Source organism: Staurois parvus, unplaced genomic scaffold (assembly GCF_062004578.1).
Source record: "Staurois parvus isolate SC_StPar_1 unplaced genomic scaffold, SC_StPar_1.0 ptg000077l, whole genome shotgun sequence".
In the NCBI taxonomy this organism is placed as follows: domain Eukaryota; kingdom Metazoa; phylum Chordata; class Amphibia; order Anura; family Ranidae; genus Staurois; species Staurois parvus.
In genome coordinates this window covers 1674197-1700725 of record NW_028317873.1, presented here as the reverse complement: position 1 = coordinate 1700725, position 26529 = coordinate 1674197, and the positions used below count along the sequence as shown (strand labels likewise).

General features: G+C 40.8%; 1 protein-coding gene across 4 annotated transcripts in view; it reads right to left on the bottom strand.

Moving 5' to 3' along the window:
- Positions 1-200: 200 nt before the first annotated feature.
- LOC149469272 (maternal DNA replication licensing factor mcm6) overlaps positions 201-26529 on the bottom strand; it is a 128105-nt gene continuing 101776 nt past the window's right edge. The window contains exons 13-18 of one of the 4 annotated variants that reach the window (XM_089669484.1): positions 17456-17617; positions 12361-12472; positions 10838-10872; positions 7583-7715; positions 4547-4683; positions 201-435 (exon numbers count right to left, since the gene is read on the bottom strand). In XM_089669484.1, coding sequence (XP_089525610.1) covers positions 319-435; positions 4547-4683; positions 7583-7715; positions 10838-10872; positions 12361-12472; positions 17456-17617 — 696 coding nt within the window. In that variant the 3' untranslated portion in view covers positions 201-318. Of the gene's footprint in view, positions 436-4546; positions 4684-6544; positions 6554-7582; positions 7748-10837; positions 10873-12360; positions 12473-17455; positions 17618-26529 lie in introns of all 4 variants that reach the window. The other 3 variants (XM_089669483.1, XM_089669482.1, XM_089669485.1) reach the window with 3 other exon arrangements.

Below are 26529 nucleotides of genomic sequence, written 5' to 3'. Positions count from 1 at the left end.
AAAACAAAAAAAAAAAACCCTGATGGTTTAATTCAGTCTTCACCTAAAGTATATATAGCCAACCCCCCCTCCCCCCGATTAGGAATGGATATTCCTGGGATAATGTAAAGAGTTAAGATTGTTAAAAAAGGGCAATTTAAATATAACTTACAAAACACTCCCAATATCTTTATTTAACTTTATGTCATAATAATGCCACATTATGTAAAAATACAAACATATCTTGTTGTTTTAACCTTTTTCCACAAATCGAATACAAAATGGGTATAATAGAAATCAAGTGCATAATGATATCCTTCTTAGACAAAGTTACTTTTTTTAATCCTCTAAAACATAGTTTGGATTAACTACCAATATGCGATTCTCTTCTGAAGCCTTTTCTTTGTCATCTACGGACTTCAAATCAGTCTTGTTTAGTTCTATGAGAATATGATCCTTAAAAAGGAAAACAAATATGGGTTTTACTATTACCAGCAGCCCAAATACAAAACAAAAATCACCACATACACCGTACATCTCTGCAACACATGCACATTTATCTGATTAATCCTTTTAACCATTTCAATACCGGGCAATTTTACACCTTCCTGCCCAGGCCAGTTTTCAGGTTTCAGCGCTCTCACACTTTGAATGACAATTGCGCTGTCATACAACATTGTACCCAAACTAAAATTTTATCATTTTCTTCACACAACTAGAGCTTTCTTTTGGTGGTATTTAATCACCGCTGGGGTTTTTATTTTTTGCTAAATTAACAAAAAAAAGACTAAAAATTTTGAAAACACACGTTTTTCTTTGTTTCTGTTATAAAAGTTTGCAAACAAATAATTGTTCTTCATAAATTTAGGCCGAGATGTATTCTGCTACATGTCTTTGGTGAAAATAACCCAAATTAGGATGTATTATTTAGTTTGTAGGAAAGTTATAGAGTTCACAAACTATGGTATAGATCTGAATATTGATCAATCGAGAAGTACTGACAGCCAATCTAATTTCTTGAGGTCCAAGAATGTCAGAACAGTACAGATATCCCCCAAATGACCCCTTTTTGCAGAGTAGACAGTCCGACGTACTTCATAAGAGGCATGGCGAGTTTTTTGAAGTTGTATTTTTTTTGTCATAATTTTTCGGAAAATTAAAAAAATTAGTTTCACTATTTTTTTTTGCATATTGTCACCAGTGCAGTACAGCGTCATCATATAACTGGCATGGCAGTGAACAGGGACACTGACTGGTGACAGTATGAAAAAAATATATATTTTTTTAAATTTCTTTTATTATTTTTTATTTCATTTTTTTTCTTTTTTTTTAAGATTTTTTTTTCATATTTCACTACGACCAAAGTAGTACAATGTTACCATAGTAACATTGTACTACTTTTAGGAAATGATTAAGTATTTTTTTTTTTTTACACAATTTGCTTATAGCAAAGAATTACTTTGCTATAAGCAAGCATTTACCTGAATGACATCGATTCAGTCAGGGTTTTTTTTTTTTTTTGTGCTTAGCTGTGATTTGGCCACAGCTAATCACATGACATGTGCATGTGATCGCTGTGATCATTCACAGCTAGACACTAGTATACAATGGATGACATGAATGAAGCCATCCATTGTATACAACTGTCATGTGACCTGCTGTGATTGGTCACATGGTATCGGCAATGGGGGCCGATACTCAGATCTGTCATCGGCCGTGTCCGAGGTACACGGCCGGTGACAGATTGCGCAGCTGCGCGGCTCTGCGGGAGCACAATCTGCGCATGTGCGGGAGGACGCCATATGGCGTCCACATGAAACGCTGATGACATTTGCCGGCCGCCATTCGGCCATAGGGCGGGTGGCAAATGGTTAAAGACTCTGCAAGCACAGAAAAATACTTGTTCATCTCCCAGAAATGCATTTAGCTTTTAAACCCTGTTGTGGGCTAACAGTATTTTTGTGGACTGAATGGTGTCAGCCTGCACAGTGTATTTTGATAAAATACTGAAACACTCCCCCGCTCTGATCTCTACAACATAAAGACCAATCAGTCTGTAGTCCAAAATATAAGATAGGAAAGCCCCTTGAGATAAGGCACAAGGGCACAGAACTGTTCTGAATTTCTGACAAGGTCAACTTTTATCAGATATAACAAAAATGCATCCAATGGTATATTTAATAGGCCAAATAGGAAATTTATTGTTGAGGTTGACATACTATTTTAACCAAAGCAAAGGACACAAAATAAGGAGATATATATATATATAACAAATCAAACATGGCAATAATGTGGCCCAGTTGTGCAATTATCAAACTGAAGAGAGCAATGGGAAACTGCAACTAACTGAAAGGTGCATGAGGCAAGCACAGTCCTGCCAGTAATGTTTTTGCAATTCCACTGCGGCAGAGTTCTCTTATGGCTGTTGATTTGTCCAGCAAAAGAGATCTGTCACAGTTCAACTTCCCTTTCAGTTTTGGATTTTCCTGCTCACTCCTACAGCACTTTCCTCATTCTTCAAAATATAAACCAAAAAATTATAAGTGGTACAGTGTGGACCAGGGGTGGACTGAAAACTCATGGGGCCCCCGGGCAATAGGGGATCATGGGGCCCCTGTGTCCTTGCCCAAACTCAAAAAAGCCTATGAAAAAAGGTACCAGAAGCATCTCATGGGGCCCCCTACTGACCCCAGGCCCTCGGGCAGTGCCCAAGTTTCCAAATGGTCAGTCCGCCCCTGGTGTGGACTCTCTTATAATGGTGATGTCAGGTGCATAGACATTGAAATTGCTAATAGAAAATTGCAGCCCAATCAGGACAAACATGCTGAAAAACTTTAGGAATTAAACATGTTTAAATATTTAACAGCATAGACTTAAGCTGACAGCAATTTCACAAGCAGTGTGTTAAGTGGTCATGATAGAGGTACATTTATAAAATTTCAGAGCAAGAATGCCAACTGTCCCACATTTCTAGGATTGCCCCAGATATTACAGAATAGCCCCTACACAAAGTCCTTTAAGACCCAAGGCAAAGATGCAAAGTTTCTCTACCAATACCCTCTCCATAGTAGGATCAAGGAGTATTCAAGCCAGCTAGTTAGGCCAGTACTGCTGCAGGGTAGGTTAAAAAGTTGCAACTAAGGGATCATATTGCAAGAGACTAAATTCACAAAGCTAAAACACCAATATAAGAAACTTTATTTTCAAAAAAGGGACAATTATGCATCCAATGAGGTATGGCATGCCCCCAGCTTAGAGTTTAATGTGGTCTGTTGCTGTTAGCATTGTCCATTATGAGCTTTACTTAGTGCCCAAACACTTGTCTCACATTAATGTAGAACAATGCTTAGCAGAGCCTTCATAAAATTACAGGTTTTTTTTTTAAAGAAAAAAAGTCAGGCCTAAGTGAGGAGAAAAAAATATGCACATGGGAGGTCAGGTGTGTCCAGGGGCGGACTGACTATTTGAGCACTCGGGCACTGCCCGGGCTCAGTAGGGGGCCCCATGAGATGCCCCTGGTACCTTTCATTGGCTTTTTCATAGGCTTTGGGCAAGGATACAGGGGCCCCATGATCCCCTATTGCCCGGGGACCCCATGAGTTGTCAGTCCGCCCCTGGGTGTGTCCCTAGGGTTGGTATCACCCGGTGCGATAACACTTGGTGACACCACCTCCGAGGATCCCCGCAGAATGGATCGGATCTGCGGATTGAGCATAATGGATCAGAGTCTGATCCATTATGCTCCCCAATTCGCAGATCTGATCCATCCTGTGGGGATTGTTGGCATGCAACCTATCTGGGGTGACACCGGACCTGCTCCACGAAAAGGTAAGTTGTAAAGCAAGCCAACAATCCCCGCAGGATGGATGGGATCTGCAGATTGGGGAGCATAATGGATCAGACTCCGATCCATTATGCTTCCCATGGATCGGACTCTGATCCATTATGCTCAATCCGCAGATCCAATCCATCCTGCGGGGGTCATTGGCTTACTTTACAAATTACCTTTTTGTGGAGCGGGTCTGGTGTCACCCTGTGCGGAAGGTGTTACCTGGTGTGGCACGCACCCCCAGCACCTGCCTAGAGACGCCCCTGTGGGAGGTAGTAGGTTTTGTTTTTTGTTTTTTTGTTTTTTTAAATGTAAATGCCTGCTACCTTAGATATGAAGTTCTATGCCTCAACACCACTGACTTTGTTTTCAAGATAAGGATGCCTGCTGGGCTTTCATTTATATAGCAAAAAAAATAAAAAATCCCAGAGGTGAATAAATACCACCAAAATAAAGTTTTATCTGTCTCAAAAAATGCTAAAAAATGAATATGGGTACAGTCTTGCATGACCGCGCAATTGTCATTCAAAGTGTGATAGCGCCGAAAGCTGAAAACTGGCCTGGACTGGAAGGGGGTGAAAGTGTCCGGACTGGAAGGGGGTGAAAGTGTCCGGACTGGAAGTGGTTAAGCACCAGGGGCAGAAGCAGATGGAACAGAAACAGATTAGGCTAAAGCTTGGCTTTAAAACATTCCCACTACAACAATGTGTTTTAGAATTGAAAAGTGTCAGTACTTACATAATGAATTAATCTATGAATTACTTTTTCAATCAGATTTTTTCTATTAATCAGTTCGGATTCAGTCTCGATGTCACTTTCAATTTCTTTAAGATACCAGTTCACCAGGTCACTCTTCGTAAATTGACAGTCTTCAGCTAAAAACAAAATAAATTAAATCAATCAATAAAAAAAAATACAGCAAAGTTAGGAGTAAACATTTATACCAGATGATGTCCATTAAAGTGATGGTATACCCTTGAAGTGACTGGCCTACGGTGATACAGATGTGAAGCAAATCCTCCTACATGTGTACCTGCCATCTTCTCTTCTCTATATCTGTTCAAAGCCCAGCATTTTTTGAGCTTTCAGAAAGCAGGGGGCATAGAGCTAAACAGAAATGACACTTTGTGCTCCTAATTGAAACGGGTACACATTAGAGAGGGATATGCTTTGTTCATATTTCATGTCTAAGGTTTACATCCACTTTAAGTTAAACTTTTAAATTATGTTATTACTACATTGGAATGGAAAAAACTCAAGGGACCATCTTTTGTATATGTTTTCCCCAAGAAAAAAAAAATGCTTGATAGCCCACAATATTTGACAGGATTCTTAGCTTGTTATTTAAATAAAAGGGAGTAAATTAGGCTAAACGACTGCCTGTCAATGTTTTTAGTTCAAGGTCTGTTGTACCTTTTTAAAGATACTGCTAGAGATGTTTTTATCACATGCAGGCAGATTTTAGGATGTAGTATGTAAACTACCTGCGCTACTCACAATAAAGCGAAATATAAAGATTTTAGGCAATCCACATTCAATAGGGTTTGAACATTTTTTTTATTGTATATAGTAATGCAATGTGTGTAATTTTTGCAATATATTAAAAACGTAATTGTACATACGACTAGATGTCAGTCACTTTTAAAACTGACAGAAAACTTTTCCTTCCAGACCAGTGCAGCAGCAAGGGAAGTCGACTTAAAAGGTAAATAATGAGGGTCATGCAGCCTCTAAATAGATCATGGGCAGGGGCGGACTGACAACTCATGGGGCCACCGGGCAATAGGGGTTCATGGAGCCCCTGTGTCCTTGCCCACACTCAAAAAAGCCTATAAAAAAGGTACTAGGGGCATTTCATGGGGCCCCCTACTGACCCTGGGCCCTTGGGCAGTGCCCAAGTGCTCGAATGGTCAGTCCGCCCCTGATCATGGGTACAATGCACAGGCTCATGCAGACCCCTCCAGCAACTTGTCTAACTCTTTCAGTTAGAGAGCTGGAGGAAGCATCAAAGGACTATGGGAAGAGTGATCACTGCGCTTGTGTTCCACTGATAATTACCAGTTTGTCTAGCACAATGAAGATGGGGTTGGTAGTTCATCCCTGCCTGCACAGCTGGGCAAAATTCAAAAGTTACAGCTGTTGCTAAGGGACGGTTTTGGGGTGTGGGGGGGTTCCACATGTAAACAGGTTACATGTGTAAATTTTACACCCCAAATATAAATGTAACATGGTCCAATCGTTGGCAAACTCATGCAGGCTCCACCTCCACAACATCTCCAAAATACGTTTGTTCCTAACCCCAGACACTACTAAACAACTCGTTCACTCCCTTATTATCTCACGTCTGGACTACTGCAACTCCCTTCTCACCAGCCTACCTCATCGCAGACTCTCTCCGCTTCAGTCTATCCTGAACTCAGCAGCCGGACTCATCCACCTTACCAACCGCTCCGCTTCTGCCACCCCCCTCTGTCATTCCCTCCACTGGCTCCCGATTGCTCAACGCATTAAATTCAAACTACTAACACGGACATACAAAGCCATTCATCACGCCGCCCTAAACAACCTCACCGACCTGATACCCAAATACCACCAAACCCGTAATCTTCGCTCCTCACAAGACCTCCTACTCTCTAGCTCCCTGGTCTCCTCCTCCCATGCCCGACTGCAGGACTTCTCCAGGACTTCCCCCATCCTCTGCAACTCACTACCCCAATCCATCAGACTGTCATCTACCCTCCTCACCTTTAGGCGCACCCTAAAAACCCATCTCTTCAGGGAAGCCTACCCCACCCTCACCTAACAGCCGATCTCCTCCACTCCTCCTACCACTCCATCCCCCACAGCCACTTCCTCCTGTACCACTTTCCCCTCCCTCCTAGATTGTAAGCTCGAAGGAGCAGGGCCCTCAAACCCCTCGTGTATTGTCTCATGTTCTGTCCCCCACTATAATGTACAGTGCTGAGCAAACCTTTTAGCACTATATAAATACTGTATAATAATAATAATAAAAGGTGGAGTTAGCCTTTAAATCCAGCTGCTGAACAGGATGGCAGTAGAGCACCTAAAAGCAGAGAAAAGGTTAACTGGGGAGTAGAAGAGGAATTTCATATACAGAATGCAAACTCTGCCAACACCTCCAGCACTCCGTAAAAAGGCTATCCATTTTTGAAAAGCATTTAAGTGATGCTAGAGTTGCTGTGACAAACAGGGCTGCTGAATTCACATGAGAAGGTTCAGCAGCTGCACTGCCAAATGTGGTACTTGGGGGCACAAGTAGGAACAGTACTTTTATCTGAATCCAGGGGCGGACTGACAACTCATGGGGCCCCCGGGCAATAAGGGATCATGGGGCCCCTGTGTCCTTGCCCAAACTCAAAAAAGCCTATGAAAAAGGTACCAGGGGCATCTAATGGGGCCCCCTACTGACCCTGGGCCCTCGGGCAGTGCCTGAGTTTCCAAATGGTCAGTCTGCCCGTCTGAATCACATTATTTTAACATTGTGTGGATTATACTACTACTTTGGTGAAGATTGCTGAGGACTTTTTTTTTTACTACAAGCAGATGTATTGCTACAGTGTTAAACACACAGCATGATGCAGCTGGAATCTCCTGGGGACAGAAGTACACATGGTCAGATGGTATGTCAACATGTTTGAAAATATGATCTACTAAATTATTTATCATCGCTACTACTTTTGAACATTTTAGATTTTGAAAATGATGCTTTTTATGTGGGGGAAGGGCTTGAAGGGGTACACATGCAAAGCTTACATTCTTCCATCTTCTGCATGTAGTAGACAAGTAAATTGGAAATCTGCTTATATTCTGAAAAAGACATTTTTAATGTAGCATTTGAAGCAGGTTTTTCTTTTGGTTCTTCATCTTGGTCTGTCTCCATAGCTTCCTTGCTATTGACATCTAGGTTTTCATTTTCAGCTGAAATAGAAACAGTAAACAAAGATGACACAAATCTTTGAGAAGAATAAACTTTTCTTTGCATTCTTCTAATCAAACATGAAAGCCTCCCTAATGTGTGTATGTAATTCTAAGCTACATTTTACTCATTTACCAATTCAGCAGTGTAAAATTACATTTAGAAATTAGGTGTGAGAATTTTTGGTCATTGCCAACACAAAGAGAACATACAATTTGCGGCAATACACATAGCAAAATTTCATAAATATATCAGGAATAGCTCAGCTATAAAGTAAAACTACACAAGTTAACAGCACTTGCCACGTGTTACATAGTTAGTTTGGCTGAAAAAAGACAAAGTCCCTCCAGTTCAACTATTAAATAAGGAAAAGGAAAAAAAAAAAAAGAAGGTAGAATAATCCTACACCCACAGTTGATCCAGAGGAAAGCAAAAAAACAAAAACAACAGCAAAGCCTGATCCAATATGCTCCCGAGAGGCAATTGGATATTCCCTGGATCAACTTTACTTATAAATGTTAGTATCCAGTTATATTCTGTGTATCCAATAAATAATCCAGGCCTTTTTTAAAGCAATCCAGTGAGCTGGCCAGAACCAACTCTTGAGGGAGTCTATTCCTAATTTTCACAGCTCTTTTTGTGAAGAAACCTTTCCGTGTTTGGAGATTAAATTTATTTCCCTCCAGACTTAAAGAGTGCCCCCTTGTCCTCTGTGATGACCTCAGGGTGAATAGCTCTACACCAAGTTCACTATATGAACCACTAATGTATTTATACATGGAGATCATATCCCCCCTTTTGTATTATACATATTGATCATATCCCCCCTTAATCTCCTCTTCTCAAGAGAGAATAAATTCAGTTCCTTTAATCTTTCCTCATAGCGGAGCTCCTCCATGCCTCTTATCAGTTTGGTTGCCCTTCTCTGCACTTCCTCCAGTTCCCCAATGTTCTTTTTTTGTGTTGGTCGCCCTTAAGCTTGTAGTAATTACTTTATGTCACAAAAATGTACTATTCGGATGAATTATAAAGCACTCAGTATGAATGATGAGCATCACAGTATCCCAGCTGTCCCAAGAAAACAACAGGAGGCAGTAGGGTTATCTTTCAGAAAAATTGAAGGACCTGAGTAAGACACAATAAAGATTAGATATGGTCATTAATACTTGTGTATAGCATCCAACCATTATTTGGCAGCTTCATCAGGGGAAGTAAACTGCACTTGTTGTACCCTCAGCTTGGCCAGAAAAAGCATACTATATTTCAAGCCTTTCACACAAAGTTAATCTCAGATGGTATCATAGAACTTCCTCTGGCACTTTGTCTCCACCGAGTAGTCTGGGAAAAAAAGGAGTTTGTTATTCTCATACTTCAGATCACCTTTTTTGCAGGGTTCCCAAAAAACCAGGTCCTGGTCCTGAAAATTGAGGAGATTGAAAATGAAGGCGAGAGTTAGTGCCTCTGGGTCTCTGACTGCCAGGAGGCAATGGACATGCTCTTCAGTGAAAGTTACTAGATCAGATCCTTACGAGCCCTCAGGGAGTCCAAGAATCCTAAGATTATTGTGCCAGTTACAGTTTTCAGCACCTTCAGCGCAAGCCTCCAGACATCCAACTTTGATTTTCAGGGTATGGAGATCAGCAGTGTGTTCATACTGGCTGTTCTCCTGAGAGGGGAGCCACTGCTATTCATTGGCGATACGTTCCTGAAAGCCATCCAAGTCCTTTTGGAACAATCCTATATCCGATTGAAGGTGATTGATTTTAGTAGTTGAAGCCGTTTGGCAACTGGTTTTAGGGCAGAGAAGTTAAGGGACTCTATCTGGGTAGACATTCTATATCACCTTTTCTCGATACCCCAATATACTCAATGTCTAAATCATCCCAATCACATGAAATAAATTACAATTTTAAATAAAATAAATGTCCCACAACTGAAATTGTCCAACAGAAATTCCAAAAGTCTCTGTGTAAGTATTCCAAAATAACTTTCATCTACTCCAGGGTAGATTTTCCAAAATCGTCGTAAACCTCCAAAACAAAAAACTTTAGATAGTGTATTACCCTTAGACTACATTCAAATATGAATTGTGATACCGGTGTAACATGCAAACTCCTTAAACGTGCCCACTTCACACGTGAGATAAAGCAAAAAAAAAAAAAAAAATTATATCTCTCTATCTCTCTCTCTATCTCTCTCTCTATCTCTCTCTCTATCTCTCTCTCTATCTCTCTCTCTATCTCTCTCTCTCTATCTCTCTCTATCTCTCTCTATCTCTCTCTCTCTATCTCTCTCTATCTCTCTCTCTCTCTCTCTATCTCTCTCTATCTCTCTCTATCTCTCTCTATCTCTCTCTATCTCTCTCTATCTCTCTCTATATCTCTCTATATCTCTCTATATCTCTATATCTCTATAAAAATTCTAATAATCTTCCTCTCAGATTCTAATTATAGTGATTACAATATCCACAGCACAATAAAACGTGATCCCTCTTTTTTTTTTTTTGTTTGCTTTATCTCACGTGTGAAGTGTGCATGTTTAAGGAGTTTGCATGTTACACCGGTATCACGGTTCATATTTGAATGTAGTCTAAGGGTAATACACTAAAGTTTTTTGTTTTGGAGGTTCACGACGATTTTGGAAAGTCTACACTGGAGTACGTGCAAGTTGTTTTGGAATATTTACACAGAAACTTTTGGAATTTCTGTTGGACAATTTCAGTTGTGGGACATATATTTTATTTTATTTAAAATTGTAATTTATTTCATGTGATTGGGATGATTTAGACATTGAGTATATTGGGGTATCGAGAAAAGGTGATATAGAATTTAACATACTTTCAAGGGTGAAAGGTTTACTTTTCTTGTTTGGGATAGTTTTGAGAGATTTTTAGGAAGTGCACGGATTTATAGATATTGATCTGGGTAGACATGTTTGTGTTGCCAAGGCTGTCCTGCTCTCCCGCCAAGTCCTGTGCTGCTGCCGCATCAACCATGTGCCAGTGAGGGAGAGGAGTTGAGTGAGCGTAGTTACAGGTCCCCTGTAGCCCCGAAATGTCAGATAAATGAGACCAGGCAGACAAACCTCTTTACGATGTGTCCACTCCCCACACCATTTTGTAAACACCCTCTTGCAATAATTACTTAAATGTATTAGTTCTGATAATAAAACTAAAAGTAGCTGCTGAAATACCTGTTCGTCTATCACAACAAATCAGTAATTCCCACAGAAAAATCCTGTAATTCACTTTAAAACTACCCATTTTTGAAGAATATAAATATTTTTAAAGACACCTTGGCTTTCAAAGCAAAAACCTACACAGTCTTTAAACACTCACCTTCGCATGGAAGATTTACCTAAAGCTGGCCATACATGGTTATTCAGCAAAAAAAAAAAAAAACCAAAAACAAGCACACAACAAATTGTGTTTTCTGATGGCTGCTGCAGGAGGCATAGTCAGATTCACCCAAACAGTGGCTGCATCTGACTGGATGTGATGATGTCATACTCTCCGCCTCAACCAGAGGAAACTTGTGAATGGCTGCATTCATTCCTGGAACAAAATTAAGTCAGGCTGAGACAGTAAATTCCCATCCCACTGCTGAGGCTACATACAACTTGTACAATGCACACAGTGGGCACATCTTGTAGTGAAGGTAAACATTCTTTTGGAACAGCTTGGTCCAAACAAACTATTTAAAACTTAACTAAAAACTGGAGATCAGCTTTAAGCTCATCCCTACTGAAGACAGGTGTAGATCAACATTGGAAATTTTTTTTTAAGGGGCATGTCAAACCAACAGTTCCAGTATTCTGAATATTTCTAAACCTATACCTGTTCAGCAGTAGCTGGTCCTCGTGTATAGTGATTGTATTATTTCTGTCATACTGCACATGACAGTTTCCTGCTGCCAATGTTTGTTAAGGACTCAGAGGAGCTTGCATTGTTTGGCATCGTTAACCAGTGACATCACCAGCCCCATTTGCTTATATGGCCAGGAGTCCTATACCAGAAGCACTTAAAAGGAAAAGGATGCCTGAAGTTGCTGGATTATTCTTAAATGGATAAGTTCATCTTTGTCAATTAAAAAAAAAAAAAATGAATATGTACTTTTTTGGGGTGCAATCTCAGGCTGCTCATATGGGCAGGCAGGCAGTTACTGAAAGACAAAGCATCAATAAACCAGCTAGAGTGCTCATCAGCCCCAGCTAGATCATTGAGAACTACAAGCCGTCAGTCACAGTGGCTGATGGTAGTTGTAGTTCTCTCATTCACATTACTATGAGCGATGAGGCCAGTGGGCAGAGCCCTGCTCAGCCGTGTTTTTTAAAAATTGTGACAGTGGCTGTCACAGCAGGGGATTGGGGGGGGGGGGTGCAGGGCTACTGCAACAGTGACATGTTACACCCTGAATACAGATTTGACTTGAAAGGAAAGGTGAACCTATCTATAATAGGGGCAGATATATGCTCTCTCTTCTGTATCCACTTTTTTGGAAACTTGGGGGAAAAAAAACAAAAGAACTCATACTATATATAACGATGGTGAAAGTAAAACATTTCTAAAATGTAAAAAGCTTTTGATTTTTAGTTGTCTTTTCCTTAAAGGCCTTACCTTCCACGGTCTTTTCATCTTCAGCTTGATCGAAGCTGACATCTGGTGTATCCACACGGATAATTGATTTGTTTAGCAGTCTGAATGCTTCTTTTACATGTTTTGGTTGAACCTGAAATAATGAACATGCATGTTTGAGTAAAAATGCCCCACATTTATTGCAAATCCTTGTACAAACTTTCACAGGTGGTTATTTTTATAGTACCATTTAGTTTAACAAAGCTTTGAAAAAAAAAAAAAAAAAAAAAAAAACTTGTTAAAGGTTGGAAACCATAGAACTAAAGAATGTAGCTATAGTACCGTGAAATGTATAAAAGGGAGCTACTTGCAACATTACTTAGTACAGCTAGCAGGAGTTAGACCCTAGTAGTTAGTCAGGAGCTGGTTAGCAGCTCAGGTGTAATAGCCAGAGGAGTCAAATTGTGGTCAGGGCTGAGAGACTCTGCAGGCCAGCCCCTCTGGAATTCTCCCCTTCTCTGAAGCCTTCAGAGGAGGGCCTTTGAAGCAGTGGGTGGATCTGAGGAGTGGCTGGTTGCACCCCAGCCACTTCCCACAGGGACCACAGCCAATTCCCAACAGAAGGCTTGGCAAGGAGCTGGGACTCCCTTAAAAGTGAAAGAGCCTGCTCAGTAGCAGGAGCGTGGTGGTTGGAGAGCAAGAGAGAGGTGTAAGTAAATGTGAAACTGGAGGAGGAAGGCTGCCAGGAGGCTTAGTGAGATGGGGCCTGCCTGTGAGCCTGGAGCTGGAAAGGGGACTCACTAGCCCCCTGAGAGAGGACCGCCCGTATCGCAGGGAAGGAGCAGCCCAGCTGATAGGACTGGTAGCAGCAGCCAACCCACAAGCGGTACAGGAGAGGATCTCAGCGAGTACACCTGCACCCTCTGGATGGATAGGGAAGGAGCACTCTGGTGGGAAACCAGATTAGCCCCCTGTTAGTGACTGTTCACCATTTAAAAAGGGACAGGAGCCAGATCCCCTGCTCAGGAAGACAGCCTCCAGATTGCTGGGTGAAGAGGAGTTCATCTAGGGGTTGTACAACTAGGAGCTGCTGGCTAGCACTCCAACAGAGACTGTGTTGCTTCAAGAAGGAGAAGTGCTGAATAGTTCAGAAAGTTGTCTTCAGATTTCAGTTCCCTTGGGCATCCTATACCCCCTTACCCTATCCACATTCTAGTCCCCTCAATTAAATAAAACCAATGTTCCAGAACTGATTTCTTTCTCCAGATGAAAGCTTGTGCGGAGGATGCTGAATGACTGGCTGTGCAGGACTATAGGGGGACCCAAATTCATCAGCAATCCCCAAGGGGGTAGTGCTACATGTATACAGTGTTGTAACTATACTTTGACGTATCCTACATTCTACAGAAGAGCCAAAATTATTATGGCATACATATACAATGAATATACCGAAAAGCATTTAAGCACCAGTACTCCGGTCCCCCAGTACACTTCTAAATTCACGTATACAACATAGAATAGGGTGCTGTGAGCACCACACACAACTCTTACAGCCGAGTGTGGAATCTTACCACTCATGGAGGATGTCAACAGCTCATTTGAGCAGACCTCAGCTACTACCAGGAAGATAAACCACAAGGCATGCTGTAAGTCCTTTCTGTCTTGTTAGGTGTCATGAGATGTATACATTTGAAAAAAAGGGAAGAAATGCTTACTCCCTTTGGATGGGGAATGAAGCCATGATGCACAATTGTGGGTATCCTACATAGCAGAATTGATTGTCTTACTTCAAATAGCCAATTTCTACTTGAACATCTTTAGTGGAATTGTCTTTTTTCCCCAGATATAACATATGGGCCAAAGAACACATTATCATTAAGCTTAGGTTCTCACTATAGCAGGTCATGCATGTCATATTTGCATGGGCATGGCAACCCAATCACTTGAATGTACCTGTGGAAAATGCAGGAAAAAAGTTCCTGACCCTTTCTTAAATACAGCTGCATGGCGCTGCGGCACCAGGCGGTTTCATGCACCCGAAAATAAGCCTTGCTTTCCAATGCACGGGGGTGTTAATAAGAACTATTGGCACCCCCACATCTGCAACCTGCCTGCAGGTTGAGGAACCTGCCACAACATGAACCTATGCCAAGTGTTCTTGACTATAAAACGTTCAGTTTTAGGATATATCTCCTAAGTCCTGCTCCTCTCCCCAGCCACTTAATACCAGCAATAACTGGCTGTAAAATGACAACATATTTCAAATAGTTTGAAAGTGTCATTGAGCAACACAGCCTAACAATGCAGTGTTACACTCTATTTATTATTATATTTATATGTAGGTGTTACCATTTATCTGCATACAGGGGCGGACTGACAACTCATGGGGCCCCCGGGCAATAGAGGATCATGGGGCCCCTGTGTCCTTGCCCAAACTCAAAAAAGCCTATGAAAAAAGTACCTGGAGCATGGGGCCCCCTATTGACCCCGGGTCCTCGGGCAGTGCCCGAGTTTCAAAATGGTCAGTCCGCCCCTGTCTGCATATCACATCAGCTAAGGAACAATAATCTGCGAATCACATCAGGTGAGGAGCAATACATTTAAAAAAGTACTTTTACTACCCCAGTTAAGACTGATTAAGGTCATCGAAGAAAAACTCCTTACTCCCCTTAGTGAATATATTTCTGACTTTTTTTCTTGTTCAAACGTTTTTATTATAAAGCAAAAAACACAGCATTCACCGTTTAAAGCAGTAATCTTAGAATCATGTTGTATACAAAGATTACATGTAAAATGTGTAAAACGATAGATGCAAAGTACAGATCTGCCTTTTTAAATCTCTTTTTACAATTACTTTTTCCACCATTTATATATATATTCTTTTTCTTATTGATGCAGTAAAAAAGTACATACTAGAAACATTTAGGGGGAGATTTACTAACTCCAGAGCATACAAAAATCAGGTGCAGCTCTGCATAGAAACCAATTTTTTTTTCCGGTACTTTCACAAGAAACTATTGCCCCCCCCCCCCCCCAAAAAAAAAAAAAAGTATTACTTTGGTGATAACTTTTTTTTTTTTATATATAAAAAGATAAACTGGCTCATAGTGGAAATGTAAAAATTGCTATAATCCAGTTCACCTTTTCAGAAGAAAAAAAAAAAAAAATGAAAAAGGTAAAAACACCTTACAGGCTACCCCACCCCCCTACTTCATGCTGTACTTGCTTCCAATGTTGATGAGCCATCCTGTTACCAAAACCCCCAAATGGGTCTCAGAGAGGAGGAGTAATCTAAAATCTGCTCTCAGACATACAACTGGCGCCTGTGACCTGTCCAGTGTCGAAGAGTAGAAATATATTCAATTTATAACAAACATGCTAGCAATCCGACTGAGATCAGGGATTGAACCAGAAATTATCAATAAAACAGACTGGGAACTCAGCCATAGGCATGGGAAAAAACTTAACTTTGTCTCCTAAAATGCTGTACATTCTGGTGCTATAATTTTGGAATGCTTGGCAGTTGTATTTGGGAAAAAAAAAAAAAAAGTAGGAATCGGAAATTTATCGATAAGGAAGGTTTCCCTCTAAACCTATAACGAAAAAGGGAATCAATTTCAAGTGTGTCAAAAGAGCAGTTTGTGATGTAGAGCATATGGGGATAAAATCACTTCAGGAGCCCCAAAAATTTGGGAACCCCCGGCTATGAAGACATCAAAATATGCAACAGTTTCACCAGGCAGAACAAAAAAAATAGGTACCATCTAAATTTTTCAAGTTGCTATTCAAATTAAATTTTTTTCTAATGTATAAATTTGCTAAAATAGCAACAAAATGCACAAAATGAAACAACCAAAAACTTGTTTGCCATATTTTTTGTTTTGCCATTACCATCAAAAGAAGCAGGACCATAGCCAGCAATCATGAACACATACCACTTTTGAAGTGTTTTGTGTATATTTAAGGGTTTATTTTCCCACAACAGCAAGGAGAAAAAAAAAAAACTAGGTCAATATAGCAACTTTTGCATTTCCAGCACTGGGACAGGATTATGTTATTATCAATAAATGGGTGCAGCGCTAAAGCATAATGTGCAACATGATACGTAATAAATACAAAGATAAAATAGATAATACATTCAAAGGTTAAAATATAAAACCTTAATGATATAAGGTGCAAAATATATAGGGTGCAAAATATGTCACCATGTGGTGACCGTAGTGAGTGAATGTCCCAAATAAAACAGCCAACGTGAGGATCTTGTACGATCACAATACGTGTAGAAATCTGATCCAGGGTGGCAGATGTGTCTGATTAAGTAAAATGCGCACTCACCAGAAGTGTGCTAATACACACATATGAGATAAATCCTGTCTCATCGGGTATTACTAAGGTCATCTGCTCCCAGGTCAGGCCAGGTTCCTATACACCGTCTGGTCCCATCTGTATTGGGTGCTCAGGGTTCCTTGGTGTATATCACCGTCTGGGGTCACCTTTAAAGCAGGCTCTGCGGATGACGACACTCACAGGGAGAGCCCAATAAGGGACACCACATTGATTGAATAAAGTTCTCTATCACAGTATCACAGTATGTGGTGTCCCTTATTGGGTTCTCCCTGTGAGTGCCATCACACATACACACATACACGTGATTTTGCACAGCCCTGGTGCCCTGTAGCAGTAGTTCTGCTATAGGGTGGTCAGGAAGCAGTTAATTTCATTGGGTTGCAAGAGCATTCTCATATAGGCCAAGGTGGAGAGGCAGGCAGATCATATCACAATCGACACTTTCGCCAATCAAGGAATCCCATGTATTCATAACAAGTGATATAAATACAAGGCTATTACTGACTGGCCAAGTTGCCAAGTAAGCATTCCTCTCTTTCTGGTAGCCATGGAAAGTCACTCAAACCCCTCCAGGAAGACACCAGTGCTCACTGTATGCAGCAAATGCTACTACTATAGAGTAATACAGCAGCCCCAGTGGTCATACCATTCTGGCATGGTAATGTGTTTTTTTTTTGTTTTTTTTTTTGTTTTTTTAAAGACACACATAAGCATTAGAAAATAAAAATATAGCCTTTTGCCTAATATTTATCATAATGCTTTTTCAAATTTTACTTTAGGTTTTACTTACTTCATCAGAGCAGTGCATACGGGCCATGCTCTCAGATAATCGTATCATGCTTTCAAGCTGTCTGACTGTAATTCTCCATGCAGATTTTGCTACTCCACTTCCATCTCGCTGTCTAAGTCGCCGATACTGCTCAACAATAAATTCTTCTGCTTCTTTCGTAATCTAAAAATAAAAGTTGTATTTTACAAGAAAAGAACAAAAATATAGCCTATATTTACATGGCTACCTAAGCTGTGTGGTTTATAGCGACACGATTTTAAAAGTAATTGGGAACTAAAATGCAATATAAAAACAGAAAGATTGTGTTTTTGTTGCAAGTAAGCTTTTATATATTGTAAATTTCTCTACAAATAAAGATACAACACACTAGGATGCCGGATTACACTGAAGATGACCAAGTAATTTATGAATTACAATATTTTTTTCCAGCAAAGCAAGTCCTCATGCACACTGGATGTTTCTACAGTTTTTGGCTTTTGGCATTTGTTTCTAGTCAGTAAACTCCCCAACATGTTATCTTATGTGTCCATGCACACAGACTGTAATCAACGTTTTTTGTCAGGGTGTTTTTTTGGCTGGAAAAAATATTAATGGGTTTCTAGGAGTTTTTTTTAGCTCTAATGCTGAAAAACACAGCAAAATGTGGTAAACTGGCGTTTTTGGACTATTTTGAGCAAAAAAAAACAAACTTTTTTTCGTAAGATGCTAAAAACCTTAAACCCCAAAAAAACGGCAAAACGCCAATGCAAAAACGCTGAAAAACTCGCATACTTAACGTGGCTTTACACAGCTATCGTTACAAGCGTTATTAAAACGCCCTGTGTGCATGGAGCCTAAAAAGGTAAAAAATCAGATGCATCTCAAACTTGTACTAGAGATGCAAATAAAATGTGAAGACCTAAAAGAAACTTATTTCAGGAAAAACACACACACACACACACACACACACACACACACACACACACACACCCCCCAGTAGGCTTCATTTGCCTTAATAACAATACAAAAAGACATGTGCAATTAAATTTTGGTTCCTTTTTTCAGATAAAAATATCATTTTTGGAGATTTGGATGTATACAATACAAATCTCCGAATGGACATAGTCAAGTTATAACAAAATGAATGAATGCAATTGTTTCATTCGGAGGACGTCACATGATGCTATAGTAGTTCGGACCCATGGGGAAATGAACTCAATTTTCAAATATGTTTGATAATTCAGATTTGGATAACAAATGGATCGAAATTTTGTTCTATTTGGCATGATGTGCATTCGATTGAACAGTTGATATTGTCCAATCAGCTCATGCCATTTCTCTTGGTGGATTTGACTAGCATCTGAAAATATTGAATCCGTCTGATTTGACAATATGAAGAATATATAGCAATCTTGTAGAAATATGCAACACTTTTTTAATGCACCCATTCCAACAAAGATACAAAATGAATGCCAAACATACAATATGAATTCCAAAATTGAATTGGTTAAACATAATGACAAAACAAAAATTCTTCAATGAACAAATGCATCCAAAACTAAATGAAAAATCCAGCGTGCACATGTCTAATATAGAGCTTGCTATATTAGTGAACGAGTGGCATTGAAATTAAACCAATGATCTCAAATCTTGAAACAAGCTCAGTTATATGCCCATTGTATTCATTAGGTTCTACAATACTCTTAAATCAAGCATGCTCTGTATAGGTGGTTTAATAGCTTCTCCACCCATTCCAAACTCAAAAAAGCCTATGAAAAAAAAAGGTACCAGGGGCATCTCATGGGGCCCCCTAGAGTGCCCGAGTTTCCAAATGGTCAGTCCGCCCCTGCCCTGAGCTACACTACTGGGCTCACAGGGGTGTTTACTCTGGCAGCATGAAGACACTTCTGAGGCAGATCTTGGAGTGCACAAGGAAAGGAATGGAAGACTGGATTGAAAAGGTTCTTGAAAATTACTTCATAAATTAGAGTCAACATCTAGGAGCACCACCATGAAAAACGATGAAAAAACAAGGAGTGAAATACAGATGGGGCTGTGATTTAAGCTTAATTGGGTGGAGGGATGGAATAACAGCTATTTTAAGATTCCCGGAGGATATGGAAGAATTTTGTGACAAATTTGGACTGCAGAGACAAGTGATATCTGGCTGGGAAGGGGAGGAGGGAGAGTTGGATATTTGTGGGACAGGAAAGTGGCAGCTGGTTAAAAGAGGAAATAGAGAAACAATAGATAAGGGGACATCGGGGAGGAGGGGGGGACGGTAAGCGGTCATGGGTAGAGTCAAACCCCTATAGAGGGATCAAAAGTGGAATATGATCCAAAGGCATAGGAGGCCAGGGGGGGGGTGGAGAGGCGGAGGGGAGGGGGGGGAGGGGGGGGAGGGAGAGGGTGAGGGGGGTTGGGGGGGTAGGGGTGGGAGGGGGGAATGGGAGGGAGGGAGGAGGGGATGGGAGTGGGGTTGGAGGGAGGGAGGGGAGGAGGTATTGGGTTAATACTCTGCATGACAGATGGGATAAAGAGGAAGAGGCAATCTGGAAGAGAGATGGAGTTAATTGGGAATGATGGAAGAAATACAGTTTATAACCTATAATGTAAACGGACTGAGTTGTCCAGGGAAGAGATTTAGGTTATTTAATGAGTTACATCATAGGGCTACGTCAGTGGTATTTTTACAGGAGACGCATTTTGAGATAGAGGCAAACGTGAGGTTGAAATCTAAATACTACCCAACATGGTATTATGCAGATTCCCCAATTAAAAGAGCAAAAGGGGTTGCAATAGGTTTGGCAAAGAATATGAGATTTGAGTTGGAAGATAGAAGAACCGACCCAGAGAGGAGGTTTTTATTTTTAAAAGGTAAACTTCAGGGGATTGAGTGTACTTTAGCCAACATATACTGCCCTAATAAAAAACCGGAGATGTATATGAAAAGTTTGTTGAAAAAATTAATGGAATTTAAAAAAGGGTGCCTGATAGTAGCTGGAGACCTAAATTTCTGTATGGACCCACAAAAGGATAATACCTCTTCCGTGCAAAGAGAGGGGAGTAGGTCTCTGAGATCTTTTAAAAAAGTGATGCATGAATATCAACTAGTGGACACCTGGAGAATAAAGCATATGAAGGACAGAGACTATACCTTCTTCTCTAATGCACATGAGATATACTCGAGATTAGATTACATCTTAATAGATCATCAACTTATAGACCATCTGGTTAAAATTGACAGAGACAAGGACGTTCTCGGATCATGCTCCGGTCGTAATGAAAATGGGATGGGGAAGAAGGTGGACTGGAGGATTAGGGTGGAGGTTAAAGGAGGTTCTTCTTTTGGATGAGGATTCAGTTCAGAAAATCGAGAAAGAGATAAAGGTATACTTTAAGGAGAACGAAACAGAGGAGGTATCGATAGCTACAGTCTGGGAAAGCCACAAGGTATTTATAAGAGGAATCTTGATAGCGGCAGGGGCAAGGAAGAAAAAGGAAAGAAGAGAGAGGGTTAGTAGGCTTTTAAAAGAAATATTGGACTTGGAGCAGATCCATAAGAAGAAAATAACAAAAGATACGAGACAGAAGTTATTGGATAAAAAAGATGAACTAGAGAGGTTGATGGATGAGGAGAAGAGAAGAGTATACAACAGGGTTTTGAACGAGAGATATAGATGGGGAGATAAACCAGGAAGATATCTAATGAGAGCCCTGAATAAAAAGAAAAATAGGAACTATATAGAAAAGATAAAAAGTTCAAAGGGGGAGTTGGTCCATTCAAATAAAGAGATTATTAAAGTGTTTACGGAGTATTACAAACAGTTATATAATATTAGTCCCCAAGGCCCTCTAAAAGTAGCTCAAGAGGGAATCAATGAAAAAAAGATGATATACTTAAAAAATGCGGGATTACCAAAATTAAGTGAAGCACAGTTGAACACCCTAGATGCAGAAATTTCCCAGGAAGAAATTAAAATAGCATTAAAAGGCACAGTGGGGGGGAAAAGCCCAGGCCCGGATGGCTATACAGTTAAATACTATAAGAAATTTAGTGAAGTACTGTTACCCAAGTTGGAGAAATATATGAATGCTCTGGGAGGTGGGATGGAAGTGAGGAGAGAATCCCTACAGGCCCATGTAGTACTTATCCACAAGGAGGGAAAAGATCCGTCTCAGTGCTCCAGCTATAGACCTATCTCATTATTGAACACAGACACTAAACTGTATGCATAGGTGTTAGCAAACAGGTTGAGAGATCTTATGCCTGAATGGATCCATGGAGACCAGGTGGGCTTTGTACCGGGGAGAGAAGGTAGAGATAACGGCCTGAGAACCCTGATGCTTATTCAGAAAAGTAGAAAAGGGAAGGCCCCGGTGGTGCTCTTGTCAATTGATGCAGAGAAGGCATTTGATAGAGTGGACTGGGGTTTTATGATGGACAACTTAAAAGTGCTGGGAATAGGTGATAGAATGCGAGAGTGGATAAGTAATTTATATAGGGAGCCCACTGCAATCATCACGGTAAATGGGGAGAGATCAGAACCCATTGGAATGTCTAATGGTACAAGGCAGGGCTGTCCATTGTCCCCTCTGCTATATGTATTGTCACTCGAACCTCTGCTGTCAATAATAAGAAATAGTGGATTAGTAAAGGGAATTCAGATAGAATCCATAGAACATAGAGTTGCGGCCTTTGCGGACGACTTATTGTTCTATGTGGGGAATCCCCGAATAACTCTCCCAAATATAATGAAGATTCTGAAGGAGTACGGTGAACTATCAAATTTAAAAATTAATCCAACGAAAACAGAGATCTTGAATATTAATATATCGAAGAATGAAAAAGAAAAACTACAAAAAGAATTCCCCTTTATATGGAGAGAAAAAGAGATAAAATACCTAGGAATAAAACTCACTGCCTCATCTAAGCATTTGTATAGATTAAACTATATCTCTTTGATAAATGAGATCAGAGAAGATTTAAAAAGATTAGAAGGAGGAAACCCATCCTGGATAGGACGTATAAACTTAGTTAAAATGGTAATCCTGCCTAAAATACTGTATAGATTTCAAATGGTACCAATTAAAATTCCAGAAGCCTTCTTCAAGACAATAAAAAAAATACTAACAAGATACATATGGAAGAATAAAAAACCTAGAATAGCATATGAAACATTGAGTAGGACTAAAGAGAAAGGGGGATTGGGTCTACCAGATGTCAAGAGATATTATAAAGCAGTGGTTTTAGCAAGAATATATGACTGGACATTTAACCATAAGGGGAAAAGCTGGGTAACAATTGAAAAAGATCTTAGTGGCATTAGATTGAGTCAGATGATATGGGTTCCACCACAGTTCAGGGGAATTAAAGAAAGCACAAGTATCTACACTTTAAATGTCTTTAGGGTATGGGATAATTTACACAAAAGCATGAAATGGGATTTTAATTCTATATTAATGCCTCTCACAAACACTGAGTACTTTCCCCCCGGGAAAGATTAAGATATCAGGGAGATGGTTTAGAAAGGAAGATACTCAACTGAGAGATGTTTTGGTGGAGGGGGAATTGAGATCACTAAAAGATTTAATAGAGAAGAAGGGAGATATTTTTATTAGAATAGATGAGTGGAAACATCATCAATTGAAATGTTTTATTGGGAATCTACCGAAACCCCTGAGATCAAAAGAGGAGTGGAATATGTTTGAAAGGTTGCTAGAGACACAAAGGGATGGGAAGCACGGTGTTTCAAAAGTGTATAGAATACTCACAGAATTAGACACAAACACAAAGTTAATCTTGGTAACAAAATGGGAAAGAAATATGGGAATGGAGATTGATGAAGATAGACAGAGAAAGATGTTTAGATTGATACACGATAATGTTAGTATGAGAGAGGTTGAGGTTAATTATAAGTGTGTGACACGTTGGCACATTACACCGAGTGTAGAGCACAAGATGAGTGGTGAAAATTCAAATTTGTGTTGGAGAGGATGTGGAGAGATAGGCACGGTGTTCCACATATGGTGGGAATGTCCGAAAATCCAGGCTTTTTGGAAGATAATAGTCAAATTGATTGAAGATATAACTGAAATTGACATAGGGTTAGACCCAATGATGTGCCTCCTACACAATGTGGAGACATCTGTAAATAAATATAAAGATTCAGGTATATGGTACTTATTGAATGCGGCGAAGGGGTTGATACCCAAGTTTTGGCGGAAATCTGAGGTACCGAGGGAGGATGACTGGATTAACAGAGTGAACCAGATAGGTAGAATGGAAAGAGCATACCATATGCAGGAAGATAGGATGAGAGTTTATTTTAGGAGATGGGAAAAATGGGAAAGAGCAGGATTGAAAGAAAAATATAGGAAAATATGAACTAGGATGTTAGTAAAAAATTAATAAGCCTCAAGAGAGCAAAATGGGCTAGAGTCTGCAGAGGGGGAGGAGGGGTGGAAAGGGGGGGGGGTAGTGGGATGGGAAAGAAAAGTGTTTTTATTAAGGGAAAAGTAGAAATGTTATAAATATCTATGTGTATGAGAATCTTTTCCCCTTTATGGGTTTTTGTATTAACATGAAAAATTTAATAAATATTTAAATTTAAAAAAAAAAAAAAAACATCTAGGAGCACCACCAATGCTATCACCACTGCCCAGTCAGAAACCACTGACACCATGGAATAAATCTGCTTGGACAAGGAGGTTCACAGAGAGGAAGTGGGAGAGGAGCACCTGGAAGAGGAGAACGTTCTGGTTCAGCAAAGTACTGTCCAAAGGAGGAGGAGGAGGAAGAGAAAAATCTGAAACAAGTGGGCCAGTGAAGAGGAAGTAAACACAGCAGAGAAGCATTTTCTCCTCTCCTCCCCATGCTACAGGAAGAGTGCTGGGCAGTTCTCTCCTCACAGGCAACATGCAGCTGGGGCATGACCAAAGGTGGGATCAGGGGCAGAGCAAGACAAAGCAGCTATCAGACTTCCAAGTTAACAGAACAAGTGATGCTGGAAGCAAAAATACCCTGCCAGCAAGTCATCTGGGTTCACCACAGAGAGGCAGATCATAAGCAATCAGAAGCATCAGTGAAAGATCCCCAACTGCAGGACAAGATTACATCAGTAAAATTCCAGTCATCTGCTCACAGATTTTTCAGCAGAATTTATAACAAGAAGATGCCAATGTCGAGTACTCACCATTGAATTTACTATGCAGTTCAAAAGATTCACAGTGTAAGGCTGGCCATACACAAGTCATTTTTTTCATTCAACCAGTGGGTCGAACAAAAGAAAAATCACTCAATTCCCTTATCCATACACACAATGTGGATGGGGAATCCTTCCCGCTGAGCTGTTGCATTCTGCCAGTGGGGAGACTTCCTCACTGTCAGAATACACTGATCCGCACTGCCAACTATAGCTGGCTGTGCCGATTGGGAGAATTTCCCTCACATCAGGGACGGGCACATACTCTGCACTCCCCAGAAAAAGCCCAGGAAATTCTGGAGAGGCTGCGTCTCCTGCCATCTAAAGAAAATGTTCCACCTCCAGCTGGGTCCTCACCATCCCCGCTCATCATATCTCTTGGACCGAGCATGGGAGAAAGATAAAGGCCACAAGTGCTCTCTTCCTTACACCTCATCCATAACCAGCTGAGATCTGATCTGGGCTGATGTTCAGGACTAAGTCTACTGTGGCCTCTCCCATTTTGGCCCAGATCCACATTTGATGCCTCACATGTGGAGCCCATGCTCTCAACTTGGGCTATTACCTTTACTCTGCCACAATTGGGTTTCTTAGCCCTCTTACATGTTACCCTGAACTGTCCTATGGATCAATCCCTTGTTTTCTTGCATCACCCAGAGGACTATTCAGTGTGTTCTGCCACTGACCTCCTGGTTGGCCGTGGCTCGGACATTGACCCTTTCCACATGCAGCCTTTCAACCCCCAGACTCCCATGACCAGGGGCCTCCAGGCTAGATGATCACTCAGGGAACCCATCCCCCCAGCTGGAACAATTAATCACCCACCTCTTGGCATTTAGCCTCGTCTTTATTGGCACACCAGTGTATGAACATTTGCAACCTAACCCATACTTAGTTTGGCTTAATGTGTGTAAGTGCTCATTTTGTTTTGCATCTTCTCATGTTGCTTACTTTGTTCATGTGTCCATGTGAGGTTGGTTCTCTCTTCTCCTCCCCACCCTGAGACCCCCTCCTATCCCCATCCACTTCCCCCATTCCATTCTCTGCACCTCCTCCCCTTCACCCCCCCCCTCCTTCCCTTCCACCCTTTTCCTTCTCCCCCTTACTCCCCTCTCCATTCCCCTTCCAACCCCTCCCACACTGCCTCACTAGAGACCTTCAGTTTTCACCCCCGGTTCTTACTGGGGTCGGTTCCTAGTGATAGGTCCGACATTGGGGTTTGTTTGAGCCCCTGTAGCTTTTTGCCTTGAGTCGTTATGACCCCGTTATGCCCAATCATGGGTTTATTTATTGCTATTGCTTATGTCTGATTTGCTCCTATCAGCTCATGTCAACTCATGCTTACCGATTGTATGAGGAAACCTGGGAGCACTCCAGAGCCTCTCCTGCCCTATCTATTGTTCTCCTTTGCCCCTTATTGCTTGGACTTATATATTTTGCATAGGGGTGCACAGATATTTTTATTTGTTACCTTCTCCTCCCCCCCCCCCCCCCGGCACTTTTTTCTTTTCAAGCAGCATCCACCATGTGTCCAGTTGTAGAGTTCTCCCGCAACACACATCTGAAGGGATTAGCCCCTAAGTTTGATGTCCCACCATCTTGTCTCTCTGAGCCAAAGTCCTTCCATCTTAAGAATCAGCATCCATCTTAAGTCAGTATTTTAAAAGAATTGACTTTCTTGTCTTAAACGGTAATTTGTCAGGAGTTAGGAAGTTCCTCTTTTTTTTGTCCAGGTGCAACTTCCCCTTTTTCCTTAGCTAGCCTAAGACTGAAAGTCTGCGGTGGGCTACATCCTGTTGAGAGAGTATTAATAATTCTAAGCCAACGGTAAAAAGGAACTGTCTGCTTTCTGAGGTGTCCAAAAGTTCAAGGCTTGACGTATATACTAAT